We start from the raw sequence: 22779 nt of genomic DNA, 5'->3' as shown, positions 1-22779 counted from the left end.
ATTTGCATTAAAAAAAGAAAAAAAATCGCTAGATTTCAGTAATAAAAAAAAATTAAGTAATACTGATTATTTCATACTCTATAATGTGGGGGGGGGTCCTTGTACTATGGGTAAATTCTGCTCGCTTGAAGTTCCAGTGAACTTGAAGTTCTGCTCGCTCTTTACTTGTATTAAATAAAAAAAACAAGTTTTTTCAACTGAAAGTAAGGAGTGACATCAAAACTTAAAACGCACAGAAATTACTTTGTACATGAAAGAGGCTGCTTCCTCATCAACGCCCCGCTCTTTACGCTAAAGTTTGACGCTTTCTCTCAATTCTTCTTTCTAAAACAGTAAAAAACTTTAGCGTAAAGAGCGGGGCGTTGATGAGGAAGCAGCCTCTTTCATGTACGAAGTAATTTCTGTGCGTTTTAAGTTTTGATGTCACTCCTTACTTTCAGTTGAAAAAACTTGTTTTTTTTTATTTAATTTCTGAACGTTTTTGAATCAATGCATGTTTTGATTTTGGCTCTCCGCAGAGGAATAATCAAAACGAAAATTGCATATTTTTTTTTTTGGCTCAATGGCTTTCTCATAACTTTGATCGAATGATTTTGAGAAAAAAAGAGCGGGGGACGAAGCCTAGTTGCCCCCCGATTTTTTGGTTAAATTAAAAAGGCAACTAGAACTTTTAATTTTTTACGAATCTTTTTATTGGTAAAAGATTTACGTAACTTATAAATTAGCTTACGTAAAGAACTTTTGTATTCTCATGTTTTTATTACATATATGAGGGGATTCGAACCATCGTCAGTACCTCGCTCTTTACACTAAAGCTTAAATTTTATCCAATTCATTAAGAATGACCCCCTGAATCACAAAAGCCGTAGAATAAGTAGTTGAAATTACCGAAAATACTTTAGCGTAAAGAGCGAGGTATTAGAAGGAGGTGAGCCCCTCATATGGGTAATAATTTCTGTTTGTTTTAAGTTTTATTGCTGTTCCTTACTTCCAGCTGAAAAAGCTTTTTCACTTTTATTTTTTAATTGTTTTTTTTTTTTAAATAATGCTAGTAAATCCTGCTCTCCCTTCATGGAAATTTTCTTCTCCCATTACAAATTCTCGAAGGAAAGTTCCCCCAGCATATCCCCCTCTTCTCAACCCCTCCCCCAAACCAAAAAAATCCTCCTGAAAACGCCTGTATACTTCCCAATAACCATTACTATATGTAAGCACAGGTCAAAGTTTGTAACTTGTTGCCCCTCCCACGGGGACTGTGGGGGAGTAAGTCGTCCCCAAAGACATAGTTATAAGGTTTTTCGACTACGCTGAATAAAATGGCTATCTCAGAATTTTGATCCGTTGACTTTGGGAAAATAATTAGCGTGGGAGGGGGCCTAGGTGCCCTCCAATTTTTTTGGTCACTTAAAGAGGGCACTAGAACTTTTCATTTCCGTTAGAATGAGCCCCCTTGCAACATTCTAGGGCAACTGGGTCGATACGATCACCCCAGGGAAAATGAAAAAAAAAAAACAAAAAAAACAAATAAACACGCATCCGTGATCTGCCTTCTGGCAAAAAATGCAAAATTCCACATTTTTGTAGATAGGAGCTCGAAACTTCTACAGTAGGGTTCTCTGATACGCTGAATCTGATGGTGTGATTTTCGTTAAGATTCTATGACTTTTAGGGGGCGTTTCCCCCTATTTTCTAAAATAACGCAAATTTTCTCAGGCTCGTAACTTTTGATGGGTAAGACTAAACTTGATGAAACTTATATATTTAAAACCAGCATTAAAATGCGATTCTTTTGATGTAGCTATTGAAAATTCCATTTTTTAGAGTTTTGGTTACTATTGAGCCGGGTCGCTCCTTACTACAGTTCGTTACCACGAACTGTTTGAAAAAAAAAAAAAAAAAAAAAAAAACACGATTAAAATTTGGTGTGATGTAGTGTAATGTTTTGCTTGATTATCATTAATGAGTGTTACACAGTTATTTTTTCCTTATGTCTCACATGGATTTGTGATATTGTTATTTATTGCAACTGAGAAGCCCATTGCTTCTCTTTTTTTTAAATTTCAATTACAACTAAAGCACCCTCTTGGGTGCCTAATCGATGAAGTCCATTTTTATATGTTGTAAATTCGAGTGTCAAATCACCTGTTCTACTTTTTGAACTTGTCCCTAACCCGATTGGGTTAAATCCATATCAAAATGTGATTCGTCATATTACAGGATTCTAAATATTAAAGCAAAACAAATTGCAGGATAGTGTCCAATCAGATGATTAGTAGACTAAAAAAAAGAGCCACCAGAGTATTTTCTTTTTAATATTGATCATTTTTACTTTTGAACTTAATCAGTTGAGTTATGATTAATAGCCCAATTGATCAAATTGGGCTATTTGATAGCCCAATTTGATAGCCAGTGTTTTAAGCAAAAAACAATATAGATCTGCCAAGGATAAAAGCTTGTTCATACAAAAATTAAAAAAAAAAAATTTTTTTTCTGTAGTAACTTGTAATCTTTATATTTTTCTTTTTACTGTCTTGTTAAATATCTCCTGGATATTTTTAGTCTTTACATGGACGTTTTGCATTTAAAATCAAATTCATTATATTTTAAAGCACTTTCAAGAAGATATGAAAAGGGACTGAAAATTTGCTAGAATTAGCTAGAAAATTAGCTAATTTTTATGAAAATTGCGCAATAAAGAAAGCTTATAAATTACTTTATATTGGGGGATTATATCTGCCCCATAATTATTTGTTAGTGATTTTCTTATTATCTCTTTCTTGTTACAATTTTTTGGGACAAATACATGTTTTTGTTGCATATTTTTTAGGACCAGTAGGAACTCTTTTCAATTACTATTTTGTTGCAGATTTTGGAACAGCTGGGATCTGAGCCCGATACGTAAACTGGCTGAAGTAGTTAAGAAACCTGTAACCAGGTTAGTACAAATTTGCATCTGTTAATGTTCTACATTTTTTTTTTTAAAGTCTTTTCTCTATATCTCCAATTTTATATAGAACCCATAAGTAGCCAAAAACTATATTTTTTTAAGATGCTTCTATGATTATTATTTTACGCCTTTTCTTCTTCTTCTCTGGGTCGTCCCAAACGTGCAGAAATGCATCGAAACATGTTTGATGTTGGGCTTCCTATGTGTAGTTATATTCCTTCCCTATAGCATCCTTATTGTATGTATTTTTAGTTTAGTGTTTGATTTTAATATTATTACTATCTAAACTATTATTTTAGTGTTTTTATTTTATGCATATACAAATTCAAGAGCACAAGTCATAAAAACATATGTAAAGTCAAAAAGAAAATTTGAAACAAAGAAAAAAAATAGTCAAAAACTAAATACACCCTGATTCATCCCAAATGTGATTTTTCAAGTCGTCCTGAAAAGGTCCTAAACATATAGTAATGCATCCTGACATCTTATATTAAATTCCCGCATTTTAGTAGTATCCCCTCTGTGTTATTAACAACAGTCCTACCCCGATGTACTATTGGAGCTGCTAAGACCTTATTTGGCATCATTCCAAGAATGTGTAAACCGTTTTCCGAGAATTTTGCGATTTTCAAGAATAATGTGTTATCTGGTAGTGCATAATCTTTCATGTTGTCGGTGAAATAATAAAATACGTTCTCTGACAGCTCTCACATCTGGTCCTTTGAGATAACAACTGAGCCAAGAGCATTTTTAACTTCTAAGCAGTTTACAATGATTTTATGAAATTTATGGTAGATATATAAATCGAACGTGAGACCCATTATTTCCTACTCGACTGAGCCAAAAAGTCATTGATGATATTATGTTCTTAGAAATAGATTCTAGGTAATCAATGTATTGTTTCTGAGATGTTAGCCAACTGATGTTAAGCGTCACTGTATTATAACAAGCTATTTGCATAGTCGATTTCTCATTTGGATAGATGGTAAATACAATCAGTGATTTTTTTTTCTGGGCACCTTTTTTGGTATTGCTCCGAGAATATGCATAACACGGTGATTTGAGATGCTTGCTGGAAAGACACATTCTTTCGATGGGCAATGATATTTGTTTTGAGCTCAAAAAATTGTAATGACTATAACTGGGCAAGTATCATTTTTGTAATGTAATGGTCTTGAGCACTGATTATTTATTATCGGTATCGTTTATTGATAATCTATTATTGATTACTGATTTTTGATTATCTTACAAGTTTTAGGAACCAGATTTTTTTTAACGTGGATGTTTTTTGTTCTGAAAACTAAAGCCCAAGTTTATTAAATACTCAAAAATTATTAATCAAATCAGAGTTGCTTTAAACGTGGATGTTCTTACCTCTCAAATCTAAAACACGAGTTTATTAAATACTCAAGGATTATGAATAAAATGAGATGTATTTTAAACGTAAATGTCCTTATTTCTGAAAACTAAAACCCAAGTTTATTAAATACTCAAATATTATTAATAAAGTCAGATGTATTTTCATCGTGGATGTTCTTATTGCTGAAAGATAAAACCCAAGTTTCTTAAATCCTCAAATATTATTAATAAAATCAGATGTATCTTACTTGTGTTTTTTTCTTATTTCTGAAAACTAAAACCCAAGTTTATTAAATACTCAAATACTATTAATAAAATCAGATCCGTTTTAAACATGGATGTTCTTACTTCTGAAAACTAAAACTCAAGTTTAATAAATACTCAAATATTATTAGTAAAATCAGATGTATTTTAAACATGAGTGTCCCTTTTTCTGAAAACTAAAACCCAGGTTTATTAAATACTCAAATATTATTGATAAAATCATATGTAATTTAAACGTGGATATTGTTATTTCTGAAAACTAAAACCCAAGTTTATTAAATACTCGTATATTACTAATAAAGTAAGATTTATTTTAAACGTGAATTTTCTTATTTCTGTAAACTAAAACCCAAGTTTGTTAAATACTCAAATATTATTAATAAATTAAATGTGTTTTAAACGTGGATGTTCATATTTCTGAAAACCAAAACCCAAGCCTATTAAATACTCAATGATTATGAATAAAACCAGATGTATTTTAAACGTAGATGTTCTTATTTCTGAAAATTAAAACTCAAGTTTATTTAATGTTAAAGCATTTTTAATAACATCAGATGTATCTTAAACGTGGATATTCTTATTTCTGAAAATCAAATCACAAGTTTATTAAATACTCAAATTTTTTTAATAAAATCAGATGTATCTTAAACATTGATGTTATTATTTCTGAAAACTGAAGTCCATGCTTATTAAAATGCTGATTTATTATTAGTAAAATTAGATGTATTTTAAATATGGATATTCTTATTGCTGAAAATTAAAACCCATGTTTATTAAATACTCAAATATTATTAATAAAATAGATGTATTTTAAAGTGGATGTTCTTATTTCTGAAAGTAAAACTTAAGTTTATTAAATACTCAAATATTACTAATAAAATTTGATGTCTTATAAATGTGTTTGTTCTTATTTCTAGAAACTAAAACCCTAGTTTATTAAATATTCAAATATTATTAATAAAATCAGATGTATTTTAAATGTGGATGTTCCTATTTCTTAATGCTCCGATATTATTAATAAATCAGATATGTTATAAACATGGATGTTCTTACTTCTGAAAACTAAAACCCAATTTTATTAAACACTCGAATATATTCGAATTAATAAAATCAGATGAATTTAGACGTGAATGTCCTTATTTCTGAAAATTAAAACCCAAGTTTATTAAATACTCAAATAATATGAATAAAATCAGATGTATTTTAAACTTGGATGTTCTTATTTCTTAAAACTAAAACCCAAGTTTATTAAATAATCAAATATTAATAATAAAATCAGGTGTATTTTAAACTTGGATGTTCTTATTTCTAAAGACTAAAACCCAACTTTATTAAATGCTCAAATAATATTAATAAAGTCAGATGTACTTTAAACGTGGATGTTTTTATTTCTGAAAACTAAAACTCCAGTTTATTAAATATTAAATCATTGTTCATAAAATCAGATGAATCTTAAACGCGGATATTTTTATTTCTGAAAATCAAAACCACAAGTTCACTAAATACTCAAATATTATTAATACAATCAGATGTATTTTAAAGTGGATGTTCTTATTTCTGAAAGTAAAACTTAAGTTTATTAAATACTCAAATATTACTAATAAAATTTGATGTTTTATAAACGTGTTTGTTCTTATTTCTGAAAACTAAAACCCTAGTCTATTAAATATTCAAATATTATTAATAAAATCAGATGTATTTTAAATGTGGATGTTCCTATTTCTTGATGCTTCGATATTATTAATAAATCAGATATGTTATAAACATGGATGTTCTTACTTCTGAAACTAAAACCCAATTTTATTAAACGCTCGAATATATTCGAATTAATAAAATCAGATGTATTTTAAATGTGAATGTCCTTATTTCTGAAAATTTAAACCCAAGTTTATTAAATACTCAAATAATATTAATAAAGTCAGATGTATTTTAAACGTGGATGTTCTTATTTCTTAAAACTAAAACCCAAGTTTATTAAGTAATCAAATATTAATAATAAAATCAGGTGTATTTTAAACTTGGATGTTCTTATTTATAAAGACTAAAAACCAACTTTATTAAATGCTCAAATAATATTAATAAAGTCAGATTTAGTTTAAACGTGGATGTTCTTATTTCTGAAAACTAAAACTCAAGTTTATTAAATATTAAATCATTATTAATAAAATCAAATGTATCTTAATCGCGGGTATTCTTATTTCTGAAAATCAAAACCCAAGTTTATTAAATACTCAAATATTATCAGATGTATTTTAAACATTGATGTTATTTTTTCTGAAAACTAAAGTCCAAGCTTATAAAATGCTGTATTATTATTCGTAAAGTTAGCCGTATTTTAAACATAGATATTCTTATTGCTGAAATTAAAACCCGAGTTTATTAAATATTCAAATATTATTAATAAAATCAGATGAAATTTAAAGTGGATGTTCTTATTTCTGAAAGTAAAACTTAAGTTTATTAAATACTCAAATATCACTAATAAAATTTGATGTCTTATACTTATTCTGAAAGCTAAAACCATAGTTTATTAAATATTCAAATATTATTAATACAATCAGATGTATTTTAAATGTAGATGTTCCTATTTCTGAATACGTCGATATTATTAATAAATCAGATAGGTTATAAACGTGGATGTTCTTACTTTTGAAAACTAAAACCCAAGATTATTAAATACTCGAATATATTCGAATGAATAAAATCAGACGTGTTTTAAACGTTGATGTTCTGATTTCTGAAAACTTAACCCAAGTTTATTAAATACTCAATGATTATTGACAAAATCAGATTTATTTTAAACGTGGATGTTCTTATTTCTGAAAACTAATACACAAGTTTATTATATACTCAAATATTATTAATAGAATCACATACATTTTAAATGTGAATGTTCTTATTTCCGAAAACTAAAACCCAAGTTTATTAAACACACTAATGTTAATAATAAAATAATGTGTGTTTTAAACGTGGATGTTCATATTTCTGAAAACTAAAGCCCAATTTTATTAAATACTGAGATATTTTTAATAAAATCAGATGTTTTTTATACGTGGATGTTCTTAATTCTGTAAAGTAAAACCCTAGTCTATTAAATACTCAATTCTTACCAATAAAATCAGATATCTTCGTGTTAGTTCTTATTTCTGAAAACTAAAACCCTAGTTTAATCAATATTTAAATACTGTTAATAAAATCAGATTTATTTTAACCGTGGTTGTTCCTATTTTTGAAATATAAAACCCAAGTTTATTATACACTCAATATTAGTAATAAAATCAGATGTCTTATAAACGTGTTTGTTCTTATTTCTGAAAAATAAAACCCAAGTTTCTTAAAAACTCAAATACTATTAATAAATTCAGATGTATTTTAAACGTGTATGTTTTTATTTCTGAAAACTAAAACCCAAGTTTATTAAATACTAAAATATTATTTTAAGATCAGACTAAACGTAATGTTCTTACTTCTGAAAACTTAAACCCAAGTTTATTAAATACTCAAACATAATTCATAAAATAAGGTGTAATTCATAAAATAATATTTCATAATTCATAAAATAACATCTATGTTTTAAACATAGATGTTCATATTGCTGAAAACTAAAACCGAAGTGTATTAAATATTTAAATATAATTAATAAAATCATATATATTTTAAGCATGGATGTTCCTATATCTGAAAACCAAAACCCAAGTTTAGTAAATATTCAAATATTATTAGTAAGGTAATATGTATTTTCAACGTGAATATTCTTATTTCTGAAAACTAAAACCCAAGTTTATTGAATACACAAATATTATTAATAAAATAAAATGGGTTTTAAACGTGGATGGTCATATTTCTGGAAACTAAAACCGAAGTTTATTAAATGTCTCAAATATTTTTAATAAAATCAGATGTATTTTAAACATGGATGTTCTTTTTTCTGAAAACTAAAACCCTAGTTTTTTAAATACTCAAATATTACTAATAAAATCTGATGTCTTATACACGTGTCTGTTCTTATTTCTGAAAACCAAAACCCAAGTTTATTCAATGCTCAAATATTCTTAATAAAATCATATGTATTTTAAATGTGAGTGTTCATATTTCTTAAATATAAAATTCAAGTTTATTAAATTCTCAAATGCTAGTAATAAAATCAGATGTCTTATAAACGTGTTTGTTCTTATTTCTGAAACTAAAACCCAAGTTTATTAGATACTCAAATATTATTAATGAAATCAGATGCATTTTAAACGTGGTTGTTCATATTTCTAAAAAGTAAAATATTTGAGTATTTTATTAAAAACTCAAATAATAATAAAATCAGTTGTTTTTTAAAAGTTGAACTTTTTTATTTCTAAAAACTAAAACCTAAGATTATTAAATGCTCGAATATTGTTAAAACTCCGATTTACTTTAAAAGTGGATGTCCTTATTTTTGAAAAGTAAAACCAAAGTACATAAAATACTCAAATATTATTAATAAAATAAGATTTATTGTAAATGTGGATGTTCTCATGTCTGAAAACTAAAACCCAAGTTTATTAAATACTCAAACATAATTAATAAAGTAAGATTTGTTTTTAACTTGATGTTTAAAAAAACAAAACCCCAGTCTATTAAATATTCTAATGTTACTAATAAAATCAGATTTATTGTGAACAAGGATGCTCTTATTTTTGAAAAATAAGACCCAAGTTTATTAAATAATCAAATTTTATTAATAAAATCAGATCTATTAAACTTGGATGTTTTTATTTATGAAAACTAAAACCCAAGTTTGTTAAATACTCAAATATTTACAGTAAAATTAGATGTATTTTAAACTTGGATGTTCTTATTTCTAAAAAAATTAAACCCAAGTTTATTAAATACTCAAATATTTTTAATAAAATTAGATGCAGTTTAAACGTGGATTTTTTATTTCTGAAAACTAAAACCCAAGTTTATGAAATACTGCAATATTATTAATAAATCTGAGGTGTTTTAAACGTGGATGTTCTTACTTCTGAAAACTAAAACCCAACTTTATTGAATGCTCAAATATGTTGGAATTAATAAAATCAGATGCATTTTAAACGTGGATGTTCTTATTTCTGAAAACTAAGCCCAAGTTTATTAAATACTCAAATATTTTTAATAAAACCAGATGTATTTTAAAGGTGGATGTTCTTATTTCTGAAAATAAAAACCCAAGCTTATTAAATACTCAAATATTATAAATAAAATCAGATATATTTTAGACCTGGATGTTCTTATATCTGAAACTAAAACTGAAGTTTATTAAATACTCAAATATTATTAGTAAAAGCAGATGTATTTTAAATGTGAATGTCTTTATTTCTGAAAACTAAAACCCAAGTTTATTAAATACTCAGATATTGTTAATAAAATCAGATCTATTTTAAATTTGAATGTTCATATTTCTGAAAGCTAAAGCCCAGATTTATTGAATACTCAGGTATTATTGGTAAAATCAGATCTTTTTTAAATGTGTGTTTTTTATTTCTGAAATTAAGAGCGTCGAGCGTCAACGTTTAAAACACATGTGATTTTATTAATGATTTTTGAGAATCTAATAAACGTGGGCTTCAGTTTTCAGAAATAAGAACTTTCACGTTTAGAATACATCCATTTTTATTAATAATATTTGAATATTTAATTAATTTGGGCTTTAGTTTTCAGAAATAAGAACACTCACGTTTAAAACACATGTCATTTATTAATAATAGTTGAGTATTTAATAAACCTGGGTTTTAGTTGTACGTTTAAAGTACGTCTGATTTTAATAATAACATTTAAGCATTTAGTAAACATGGATTTCAGTTTTCAGAAATAAGAACTTCTAGGTTTAAAATACATCTGAGTTTATTCATAATATTTGAGCTTGTAATAAACTTGAATTTCAGTTCTCAGAAATAAGAAGATCCGCGTTTAAAATACATCTGATTTTATTACTAATATCTGAGTATTTAATAAATGTGGGTCTGAATTTTTAGAAATAAGAAGATCCACGTTTAAAATATATCTGATTTTATTAATAATATTTGAGTGGTTGATAAACTTGGGCTTTAGTTTTCAATAAGAACATCCATGTTTAAAACACATATGATTTACTAATAATATTTGAGTATTAAATAAATCTGGGTTTTAGTTTTCAGAAATAAGAACGTCCACATTTAAAATACATCTGATTTTATTTAAAATATTTGAGTATTTAATAAATTTGAGTTTTGGTTTTTAGAAATAAGGACATTCACGTTCAAAATGTATCTTCTCTATCAATAATATTTGAGTATTTAATAAACTTGGGTTCCAGTTTTCACGAATAAGAAGATCCACGTTTAAAATACAACTGATTGATTAATAATATTTGATTACTTTAATAAACCTGGGTTTTAGTTTTCAGAAATAAGAAAAGCCACGTTTAAAATACATCTGATTTTTTTACTAATATTCAAGTATTTAGTAAACTTGAGTTTTAATTTTTTTAAATAAGTACATTCACGTTTAAAATACATCTGATTTTGTTAATAATAGTTAAATATTTACTAAACTTGGGTTTTGGTTTTCTGAAGTAAGAACATCCACGTTTCAAACATATCTGATTTATTAATAATATTTGAGTATTGAATAAACCTGGGTTTTAGTTTTCAGAAATAAGAACAGTCACGTTTAAAGTACATCTGGTTTGGTTACTAATATTTAAGTATTTAATAAACTTGAGTTTTAATTTTTAGAAATAAGGACATTCACGTTTAAAATGCATCTAATTTTATTAATAATAGTTAAATATTTACTAAGCTTAGCTTTTGGTTTTCAGAAGTAAGAACATCCACGTTTAAAAAAAATCTGATTTTATTAATAATATATGAGTATTTAATAAACTTGGGTTTAAGTTTTTAGAAATAAGAACATCCACGTTTAAAATAATCTGATTTCATTGATAATATTTGAGTAATTAAAAAAACTTGGGTTTTAGTTTTCAATAATAAGGACATAATTGTTTAAAATACATCTAATTTTATTAATAATATTTGAATTTTTAGTAAACTTTGGTTTTAGTTTTTATAAATAAGAGTATCCACGGTTAAAACACGTCTGATTTATTAATAATATTTGAGTATTTCATAAATCCTGGGTTTTAATTTTCAGAAATAAGAACATCCACGTTTGAAATACATCCGATATTATTAATAATATTTGAGTATTTGATAAACTCGAGTTTTAGTTTTCAGAAACAAGGACATTCACGTTTAAAATACATCTGATTTTATTAATAATATTTGAGTATTTAGTAAACTTGGGTTTTAGTTTTCAGAAGTAAGAACATCCACGTTTAAAACAAATCCAATTAATAATTTTTGAGTATTTAATAAATTTGGGTTTTAGTTTTCAGAAATAAGAAAGTCCACGTTTTAAAATACCTAAGTTTCAAAATTTCTAAGTCCCAAAATAATTTTAATTCCAAATAGATTTTAGGTTTTAAAAAAATAATAAAAAAAATCAATAGTCGATAATCAATATTTATTCATCAATAACTAATAATAAATTATCAGTAATCGATAATCAATAATCAATATCGAATCAATAATCAGTGCTCAGGACCATTACATTGCAAAAAAGATACCTGCCCGATTGTAATCATTAAAATTTTTCGACCTCGAAACAAGTATCATTGACCATAAAAACAAAATGTCTGTCCAGCAAGCATCTCAAGTCACCGTGTTGTGCATATTCTCGGAATGATGCAAAAAAAGATGACCGGAAACAAATCACTGATTGCATTTATCATATATCCAAATGGGAAACCGATCGGGCAAATAACTTTTTACAATGTAGTTACTCTTAACATCTTTTGGCTAGCATCCCAGAAACAATACATTGACTGCCTAGAATGCATTGCTAAGGACATTATATCATCAATAACTTGTCTGCTCAGTCGAGTAACGTGTCGTTCTTTTACCGTAGGAAATAATGGGTCTCACGTTCGATTCATACATCAGAAATAAATTTCATAAAATCATTGGAAAACTCATCAGAAGCTGAAAATTTTGTTGGCTAAGTTGTTATCTCAGAGCACTAGATTTGAGGCTTGTAACAGAATGTTTTGTATTTTTACCAATAACATGAATGATTACGCGATACCAGATAACTCATCATTCTTGAAATTCTCGGAAACATGCCAAGAAATTCTCGGAAATCAGGATGCGGGTCCGTTTGTATTCTATGTATTCTTCCACCGATAGCATGAATGACTACGCAATACCAGACAATATATCATTCTTTAAATTTGCTATATTCTTGGAAACCGGTTTGCACATTCTTGGAGTTATGCCAAAAAATTGTTGGCAACTTCAATAGTACATAGGGGTAGGGCTGTCTTTAAAGTCATAAAGGGGGTACTACTCCTGTTGTCGTATTCTTTTTTTAGTCTCTTTCTTCTCTTTGTATTTTTTTTACTAGTTCCCACCGTTTAAGCACTCGATTTTCTCTAAGTTTTTACATTCAAAGTATTTTATGCAAATAAGCACAAATGTGTAAAAATGACAAGACTATAAATTCCTTTAAGAAACCAATTTTACAAAGTCTATGCTGTCAATTAAGTAAAACGCAAAATTATTGGACAATTTTTTATTCATTTGGTAGGTAAATTCAAACCTGCGATATATATTTTCTTTCGTTTTCACCGTGGTTCAATGTAACGTCATAAATTAGACTAGTGAATGTCTCGTATTGTTCTTTATGTTCAAAATGTGTTATTATCCTTAATATGTTTGGTAATAAATTTAAATTGCAAAACAGAAAATGGCTAATTATTAAATTACGTATAATCTGCTGTGGTTTCTAGCTCTTTGTATTAATTATAGTAGCCTAGCTACTTTTTCTTTAACTGGGATTGAGATCATTCAAATTTTTTTTCTCTTGTAACAGGCAAAGTGCATGAGGGGTTTTCGAAGAATTTTTCTGTAAGGGGGGCGGGAGTAAAAAAACAAGGTCGTACTTACGTGTTATAGTGACCACACTGTTGTTCCTGATTTGAGTAAAACTGGTTTCTCTGTCTACATTCGGAGATAATTAGCTTAGTCCCAGTGAGATAAATCACTATGTTACTATGTATATTTTAATTAAATATTTAATATATAGCGGCCTGCTTTCCATATCTTTGTTATAGTTTCCATGATTTTGTTACAAAAGTATTATATTTTCATCGTATTTGGTATTTCTTTAGGATTAACCTAAATTCTCTTCTCGGGCGTGGTCGCCTAACCGAACCTAACCAAAATATAATGAAAATATAATACTTTAGTAAACAAATTATAGAAAATACAACAGAAAATTATGGAATTCAGGCCGCCCAGAACACATTATATTAAATGCCTAACCAAACTACCTCTGTATATTAAATATTAATTTAAAATATACCTGCAAAGTAGTTTCTCTCGCTCAGGATTGCTCAGGTTCCGAGTGGAAACGCAAAACTGGTTTCATCACAGATCAAGAACAAAGTGTGAAACTTGAGGGGGACTATTCCCCATCCTTCCTTATGCGTATTTGCGCGGCGGACAGTCAAAATCCTTTCAGAGTGTAGGGGGCATTTTTACTTGGTATGGCTATTAGTGTCATGCTATCTCCCTCGTCATCGTTATACTCTTGATTCCATCTAATTTTTTTTTACTAATGATTTTATTTCTATTTTGAATTTTCATTGTTTTCGTTTTTGTTTTATGGACTATAACTATGTGGCTTCTGAACGGCACATGTTGTACTTGTTTTTTAAGTAGGATACTATCAGTCTACATGAAAGCTAACCACAAAATTCAAAATTGCCAATTATTCAATGATGTGTATATTTTTTTTGTTATTTCAAGATCTATATATTAATTATAATAGCCTAGTTACTGTTGAAACTGAGTTTGTACGAAATATTTTTGAAGTAAGCTAGATACTTTATATCATTACGCATAAGCAAAGGAGGAACACAGGTACGATTCTTGAGGGAGTGTCAGAGTATGTTTACCAGGTGATTAGGACAGGTCTGTAACTCATTGGGATTTATCCAGGATCTCGGAAGTTTAGTTCTGAGCTTGTGGTCCTGTAAAAAGCATTTCAAGTTAATCATTACCCTCGAAAATTGAACTAAATATATATTATTATTATTTAATACTAGCCCCCAACACCCAGTTGTTGGGGCGCTTCGCTCCCCCCCAAGCCCCCCCCCGCGCGCGTAAGTCGTTACGCGCCATATTAGTTACGCGCCATTGTAGTTGTGTCCGTGTGTCCCACCTGTGAATAGAGATATATATATATATATATATATATATATATATATATATATATATATATATATATATATATATATATATATATATATATATATATATGTTTTTAACTACGTAAAACATGCGAATATACAACATTCTTCGCTGTCCCATTGTCTGTGCATTTAAATAGATGTCAGGTTTACTGACTCTTGAACATGCAACATATAATTGTCCATGGGAAAAACAATCCGTATTCAGATCTATACCTCATTATTCTAATGATGTGTCCCTGTGCCCCGGTCGTCATTTATATTCCCTGTGTCCCGGTCGTCATTTGTGTCCCGGTGTCCCAGTTTGTAATTTCTCTATGAGTGTCCCGGTCGTCATTTATATTCCCTGTGTCCCGGTGTCCCGGTCGTCATTTGTGTCCCGGTGTCCCGGTCTGTAATTTCTATTCGAACAATCCCTGTGTCCCGGTCGTCATTTATATATCCCGCCTGTGCCCCCGGCGTCCCCGTTGTAGTTGTGTCCCTGTGTCCCGGTCGTCATTTATATTCCCTGTGTCCCGGTCGTCATTTATATTCCCTGTGTCCCGGTCGTCATTTGTGTCCCGGTATGTAATATCATCAGTTGACAAACATGACGTCAGTCGACAAACAACTTCATGACGCATACAGCTCAATCCTTGTAATGACGTCAGTCGACAAACATGACGTCAGTCGACACACAAACATGACGTCACTCGACACACACAGACAACTTATTTTTATATATATAGATCTTTCAATCTCTAATTTTTTGCTCGCGAATCTTGGGATATTGCCAAATTTTCAGTGGCAAACCTCGATGGGAGGACGAAGAATATCAATTCCGTAACTAAAACTCTTCCAAGCGGGTATTTCAGACCAATTTTCAGATTTATTCTCTCTTCACCATCCCAAGACCAGTGCACATTTTAGTAAACCCCTAGAATGCTGGCTCTCCAGATGGAGACATCCTAGAACAAAAAGCGAAACATTTTAAGACTATTAATTTTAATCTCATTTTCATGGTTTTGTTTGCGTTTTCGACAATTCATCCTTGACCCTCCTCACCCCCTCCCCCGAATGGTCTAAAAACTAACATAAAAAGTTAATGAATTCTTACATTATATTACGCAGGAAGTATCCATTAATCAAATTTTATTAATTTTCCCCATTTTCATCCATGTTTTCAGTAATTTTTTTTTATATAAATTCATTTGATTTATCTGAAAAACAGCTAGCAGATTTGAAAAATGATGATTTTCGCTTGGCAAAAATAGCTACATTTGAGAAATATTATAAAACCACAACATTTTTGGCCTATCCAATAAAAACATTTGTAAATATACATTGCAAATTTGTCGGTGAAATATTCATTTTTCAAATCAATGTTTTAGATAAATCAAACGAAATTGTGTTACGAAAAAATGATTTAGAAACACAAAAAATAAGGTATTTATGTTATTAGTTGAAACATGCTGGATATTATTAAGATTTATTTTTTTATCATAAAAAGAGAAATCACCAATGCAACAGCACAAACACAAAAAAAAAGAGAGAGACAGAAGGAGAAAAGGAAGACTGTTTTCCTAAATTAGTGATTAATATAGACCAGCACTTGAATGAGGCCTTAACCCTATTCATCCATACAATCACATAGGTCAAACAGCATAGCCATACACAATCAATCATAAAGAATAATCCATGGACAGGCAGTCATGTCGTCAATAAGTATAAGTCGTCATTTACCAAACAATAGAAAAAGTAATAAAGACAAATAATTCAGAGGCAACAACCCAACACAAGGGCTCATCAGGAGAATACACTGGCCTATATAGGGTTTCGCCACTTTAAATTCTCTACCCAGCCAAGTGTTGTGGCTACCACAGAATATCCATGGCATCCCCGTGTCAGGTATCACCCCCAAAATACATGCCTATGAAAGAAAAAAAAACTGCAAATGTAAAACAACCAAGTAACACCAAAACAAGCTTATCCTGTTAAGATATCCCTCTTTTTAGCAACAATAGGTAAACTAAATATAATAAATTTTACCAAATCACAAATATTAACACATTGCAAAAAACCTGAATGAACTAAACAATTATAGAATTCATCTTTACCATGTGGCTAATTTTTAAAAAAATCCGCTCAATTAGAAACACAATTCAAAATAAATGGCGCTGCAACAACATTAAGTATTTCTAGATAATTTTTTTTGATATTTATTTAAAAGTTCGTTATGTTAGTTTTTATTTTAATATAATTTTTATAGTTTTATAAATATAATATTTTTTTATGTTAGTTTTTTAGGTAGCTTAGGGGTATATATGATAACATTAGGTGGGGGGGGGGGCTAGGGATGAAATTTCGAAAACGCAAGCAAAACCATTAAAATTAGCATAAAATTACCAATATAAAAATATCTGTCTTTGTTTTAGCATGTCTCCTTCCGGAGAGCCGCTATTCTATAGATTTACCCGGATTTGGTAATTGGTGGAAAACTCTTTGGAGGGTGGGGGAGGTCATCCGTGTGCAGTGCATTTATTTTTGTCGTTCCATCCCAGACACCATTGATCACACGGTTATCTATCGGTCACGCTATCAATTATCTTGCATTACGTCGCATTTATTTTTTCTTGTATGAATGTATGGCCCTTGCTCTTTCTGTTTTACCTCTTTTTCAGTTTCTGCCTCAGAGGCAAAATTCTTTGTAATATCAACCTTGTTGTAGGCATTAGGTAATGTTTGCACAAGAATATCAATATTATTCCTTTGTCAATATTAATTTAACGTTCTTTTAGTCATGCAACTAACAAAATCGAGTTTTTTCATATTTAACTTTTGTGTCTGAAGCGACCACTTAATGTTCACGTTTCTAGTTAACCATTAATTTAGACATTTTTAAGCTATAAACCTAGAATATTGAAAGAATTCTATGCATCTCTGTATAATACTTAGGTATTACCTTAGAAGTTTCTGCCTTACCTGTCTCAATAAATGAAATTATCAGTAAATTCTCATGAAAATCGTTTCATAGTTCAGTTAACGAAACCCTTAAAATTAAATTTGGAGCCCAAAATAGGGTCCAAAAAAGTGTTTTGAAGGTCCTATCGACAATCTTTCACTACTTATAAAGCTTGAAATATTCTATGAAAATAAGAACCAATATAAAAGAAAAAAAGCTTAATCAAATATTCCATCATAGCTAATTGTAAGTAAGTAATGACTCGGACCAATAGTAACCGAAACTCTTAAAAAAATGGGAAAAAAGGAAGGTTACTGATCTCGAACATATACAATTCATTAGGTTTGATGTTAGTCATCAAAAGCTACGAACCTGATAGTATTTGTCAGATTTTCGAGTAAGAGAGAAACACCACCAAATAATCCAGCAAGCTTAGTGAAAATTACACGTAAATCAGATTTGTGTGAATCATGAATTACGGTGAATCAAATTCACCATATCAGAGAACCCTATTGTGTTTCAAGCTCCTATGCATAAAAAATGTGGAATTTTGTATATTTGGCCAGAAGAAAGATCACGGATGCCGTTTGTTTTGTTGTTTGTTTGTTTTTTTTGTGAGGGATAATCATGTCGAACTAATTGTCCAAGAACATCGAGAGAGGGTTCATTCAAAAGAAAAATAAAAGTTATAGCGCCTTTTCTAAGTGACCAAAACAATTAGAGGCAATTGGCAATGGGCCCTCTCCCATGCCCATTCCCCCCCCCCAAAGACATCCGATAAAATTTTGAGACAGCCATTTGATTCAGTATATTAGGAAGGTCCAATAACTATGCCTATGGGGATGATATTACCCTCTCTCACCCCACAACCTCTAGGAAAATGCTAAAAGTTAGGAAATTTGTCGATTGTTTACAGATAGTATCTGTTATTGGGAAATCTACGGAAAATTTTCGGGGGTAATTCTCTGCACGGGGGGGGATTTCCACGGGGAGAATCTGTCTGTGTAGATGAAAGTTTCCAGAGAGAATTTTTCAGGGAAAGTTTTGCACAGGAGAGGGAGGGAGTTTCCTGGCATTAATTGAAAATCGGTCAGAAATTAAATAATTAACAAGTTCTTTTCAACTGAAAGTAAAGAGCAACAATCAAATTTTAGAACGAAGGTAAATTATTCCATATTTGAGGGGGAGAGCCTCTTTCTCAGCTTCACTCTTTACGCTAAAATCTTGAAGTTCTTCTAATGATTATTTTAAAATATTATGTTTCTTCTTTTCAGTTTGGTCTATACTAAAGACTGCAATAGCCTAGTAGCGTCATTTCAAGATGGGACAATTTGTGTCTGGGAAAAGAAGGGCAGCAAGAAATATAGCTGGGCCCCGAGGGCTATCAACCTGTCTTTAATGTGATTCTGCAACTGTTTTCATTTTTCCTTTGTTTTTTTTCGCTATAATGTTTTTATCCACTTGGATTGTTTGACAGTTTATAAAGAAATAATAATCATCAAATGATACAGAAGGCGCATACGGACATACAGATTGACATGGGAGAGGATTGGTGGATTTGAGCTGTTTGATTCCTTAGGAAGAAACTTCATATCAAGAGCTGAAATTTATACATACAATTGCACAGACATAAGGTATGGATAGATAGAGAGATCGGTGTTTTTCAAAAGCCCTGGGGCCATATATACGCAAAACAGGGAAATTACCAACAAAGCATATTGCAAAAACGGAGTACAAAGCACACAAAAACGGAATACAAAGCAAAAAAACCTAATCTATAGACAAAATAACTTAAACGCATAAAGTTTTCCTTCTTTCTAAGCATTTTTCTGTGTACAGAGCGATTCGAGTTATTGCCGTTGGGTGCTGCGAATCAACCCATGTAAAATATTTACCACTTAAATCAAATATGGACTATGTTTCTGTGTACAATTTTTGTTTTTACCCTGACGTTCACGAGCAATTCAATATGTCTGTATTCGCTTTGATATTTGAACACATTATGATGAAATATTGGCAACCAAATGATAGGACAGGCACATGCGCACGAAAAATTTACGGGGGAAGTGGGTGTAAATTCATCAAAGGAGTGAAAAGTTCAACAAGGTGCACGAAACATTTATGGGGGAAGCGGGTTTAAGCTCATCAAAGGAACAAAGAAGCAAACACAAACAGAGATCTTAAAAGGGGGTCCATAACGAGAAATCACTTCTCCGAAAAAGATTTAAGAACCATTTAAAATCACGTATGAATCGGTTGTTTACATTCTCAGGGAGCCACTCATCAAATCCTTAATGAAATCATTTAATGCCTATTAGTAAATATTCATACCCCTTTGTTAAGCCTTCGGGATGGGAGGGGGGCTACTGGTGTCCTTTCGTCCGAAATTTGAAAAAGTACATACAACATATCGGTTATTTTCATTTTTGAGCATATCCATCGAGACATTTTACTACAGCCGAACTATAATGGCTTGTTTTTTATTGTTTCATTTTTCTTTATATTAAATTTATGTTCCATTTGCGAGTTGAAATATGTTATTTCTTTGCTCTCCTACGCTTTTAACATGTCGATAAAAAACGAAAAGTTTATCGTTACTCCATAGCTGAGACTTATTTCTGTCCGTTTATCCAATTAAATTTTAAAATTAGGTGTACAAGTTTTTTTTTTTAAATATGTTCAAAATTCTTTGATAATCATTGAAAAATCGATAACTTTAAAAAAATTCCAAAAGATCTCCAGGGAAATGTGTCAATTCTGGCTCGGTCAATGGATAGATGTGAGACAAATGAATCCGATAATTTTCCTTTTGGTACAAGTTACAACTGCGGATTTTGCTCAGAAATGAACCGTTATTTGACCAATAAATAGTTGAAAGTATCGGGGATATCGTAATTTTTACCAGTTTAAATATCAATGTTCCTTAACTAATTTACACGTGTCAGAGGTTAAACGTTTGGTTTCACAACTGGTTTACTGTCAGTACGGCAATAAATTCCTGAAAAAAGAAGACGAAAGAAATAAAAAGATATTTGACCGGGTTTGCTGTTGGAAACCTGAAATATAACACTTTAAAGTGAATGCGCTTTCTAGTTAGCGACGACCTGACCTTTTGCAGGAAAGTTGTGGAAAAAAGTTGTTCTTCTTTAACTGGTTTTTAGTTGATTGCAAACTAAATTGCGGAATATAATTTATGCTTGAAGCCTCGCCAAGTTACGAATAGTATGGGGAACTGTGCCCATTTTGTAAAATGAAAACATTTTTTGGCGATTATTTTTAAATCTCTGCTGGCTAGTCGTGCACAATTTAAATACGACTTCTTTTGCCGTTTTTATTTGCTCATTAATTGTAGTCTTCATTCAGTTTAGTTTAAAGATAAAAATCATACGGGGTGCGGAAACTCCTTTACAAAGGCTATCTACTAGGTAGCTTCAGTCGAAACAGTATAGAATATTCAAAATTCAACCGTTATATTTAAATACTGTCGAGACTAGCTACACTTGAAATACTGTTGAAGGTAAGGAAATGTTGTATATTTAGATAATGCCTTCTCAAGATTCGAACAACACTATCCGAAAGTTTATCCAAGTCCACAGTTTTCTTTTTTTTTGTATTTCGGGAAAGCTTCCTTCTGCCACGGGAAGTTTCTTTTTGTGCTGAGTTAGAATAGGCTATCAAAATTGGCTACAACCTTTGTCTGAACTTTCTATTTAATTTTGGTGTTTAGGATTATTCTTTTTAATGGCTTTCTAGCGCCATTTAGTATGCTGAATTCAAAAGTGTAAGCAGAATTTCTTTACCCTTCATAGCTTTATGCAACGATTTTTCAAAGTGTATTTCTTTTGAGACTTCTTAAATTAAATCCCCTCTTCTTCAAAGGAATTATATACTTGGTATGGACTTAATGTTTTATTTAAAAGTTTATGTTTGGTAGAACGAGAATTTTGCGGCAGTTTTGTCAAACTGTCAAAACTATCATAACAAATGAATGGTTTAAAAGACAGACTAATTTTTGGGAGCAGTTGGAAGTCTTGTTGTTTTATAAATAGAAAAATAAAATAGAACAGAAAGAGAAAAACTGAGAGTTTCTGTAGTTTTCTTGATAAAAGTTAAAATAAATAGGATTTAAATTACAAAAGATAATGAAAAACTAAACTAATCTGGATTCACATAATTTTATAATAGCTAAAAAACATCTGAAAATTTAAAAAAGCCGAAATTGCCGAGAAACTTATTTTCTATTCATTTGGAGCAGTTGGGAATTTCGGAGACAACAATATTTAAGGGAATCATTGGGGATCAGTTGTTCCGTTCCTTTTGTAGAGAAATATTTCAAGGTCAGAAATATCGGATCATCCGTCTGTTTATATTCAAATGCTTGTCCATGTTTGCAAATGATTAAAAATTATCATGTTTTACCTCTTGTTGTAGCTTGACGAATGGTTCTGTGATTATTATCCTTGATTAAAGTACAATATGTAGATTTTGGTGTTAAGACCCATTTGTTATGACTTGTTTTTTGAAAGATAGAATTATTGGTTTAGAATTATATTTGCTGCCTCATTGCAGCGTGTATTTTATGTGGTTTGTTTGCAAAATAAATTCCAATTATACCCATTGTCTTTATTGATCTTTATAGACATTTTGTGGCAAGATTTTAATTTGACTATATAAGTTTTTTCCAAACCATGGGCCTCGCGTATTTACACTGAAAAAGGAAAATAGATAAATATCAAAATCAGAGAGGAAAGGCAATCAAGGTGATTAAGATAGGCCCGCTTACTCAGGAAAGTATTTAGACTTCTGTTTTTTTTATTATTATTATTATGATTGTTAGTATTATACTTTTGTTTGGATTATGGTGTCCCTTTAGCCTTCAAAAACTCCGTTTTGCGGACTTATTTGTCGCCCCGCTTCTATTGCTCCGGTTGGCAGTCCAAGCACTCGGGCCTCGCACTCGGGCAA

At 30.1% G+C, this 22779-nt stretch overlaps 1 protein-coding gene across 1 annotated transcript in view; it reads left to right on the top strand.

The window, feature by feature from the left end:
* LOC136029512 (lysosomal-trafficking regulator-like) overlaps positions 1–22431 on the top strand; it is a gene marked incomplete in the record, with an annotated part of 247841 nt that extends 225410 nt beyond the window's left edge. Inside the window, 1 exon segment of the mRNA XM_065707957.1 lies at positions 19089–22431. Coding sequence (XP_065564029.1) covers positions 19089–19218 — 130 coding nt within the window.
* Between the last annotated feature and the right edge of the window lie 348 nt (positions 22432–22779).

Source organism: Artemia franciscana, chromosome 7, assembly GCF_032884065.1.
Source record: "Artemia franciscana chromosome 7, ASM3288406v1, whole genome shotgun sequence".
Taxonomy (NCBI): domain Eukaryota; kingdom Metazoa; phylum Arthropoda; class Branchiopoda; order Anostraca; family Artemiidae; genus Artemia; species Artemia franciscana.
Note: the sequence above shows the minus strand (reverse complement) of the source record. Positions and strands in the feature narration are given on the sequence as shown.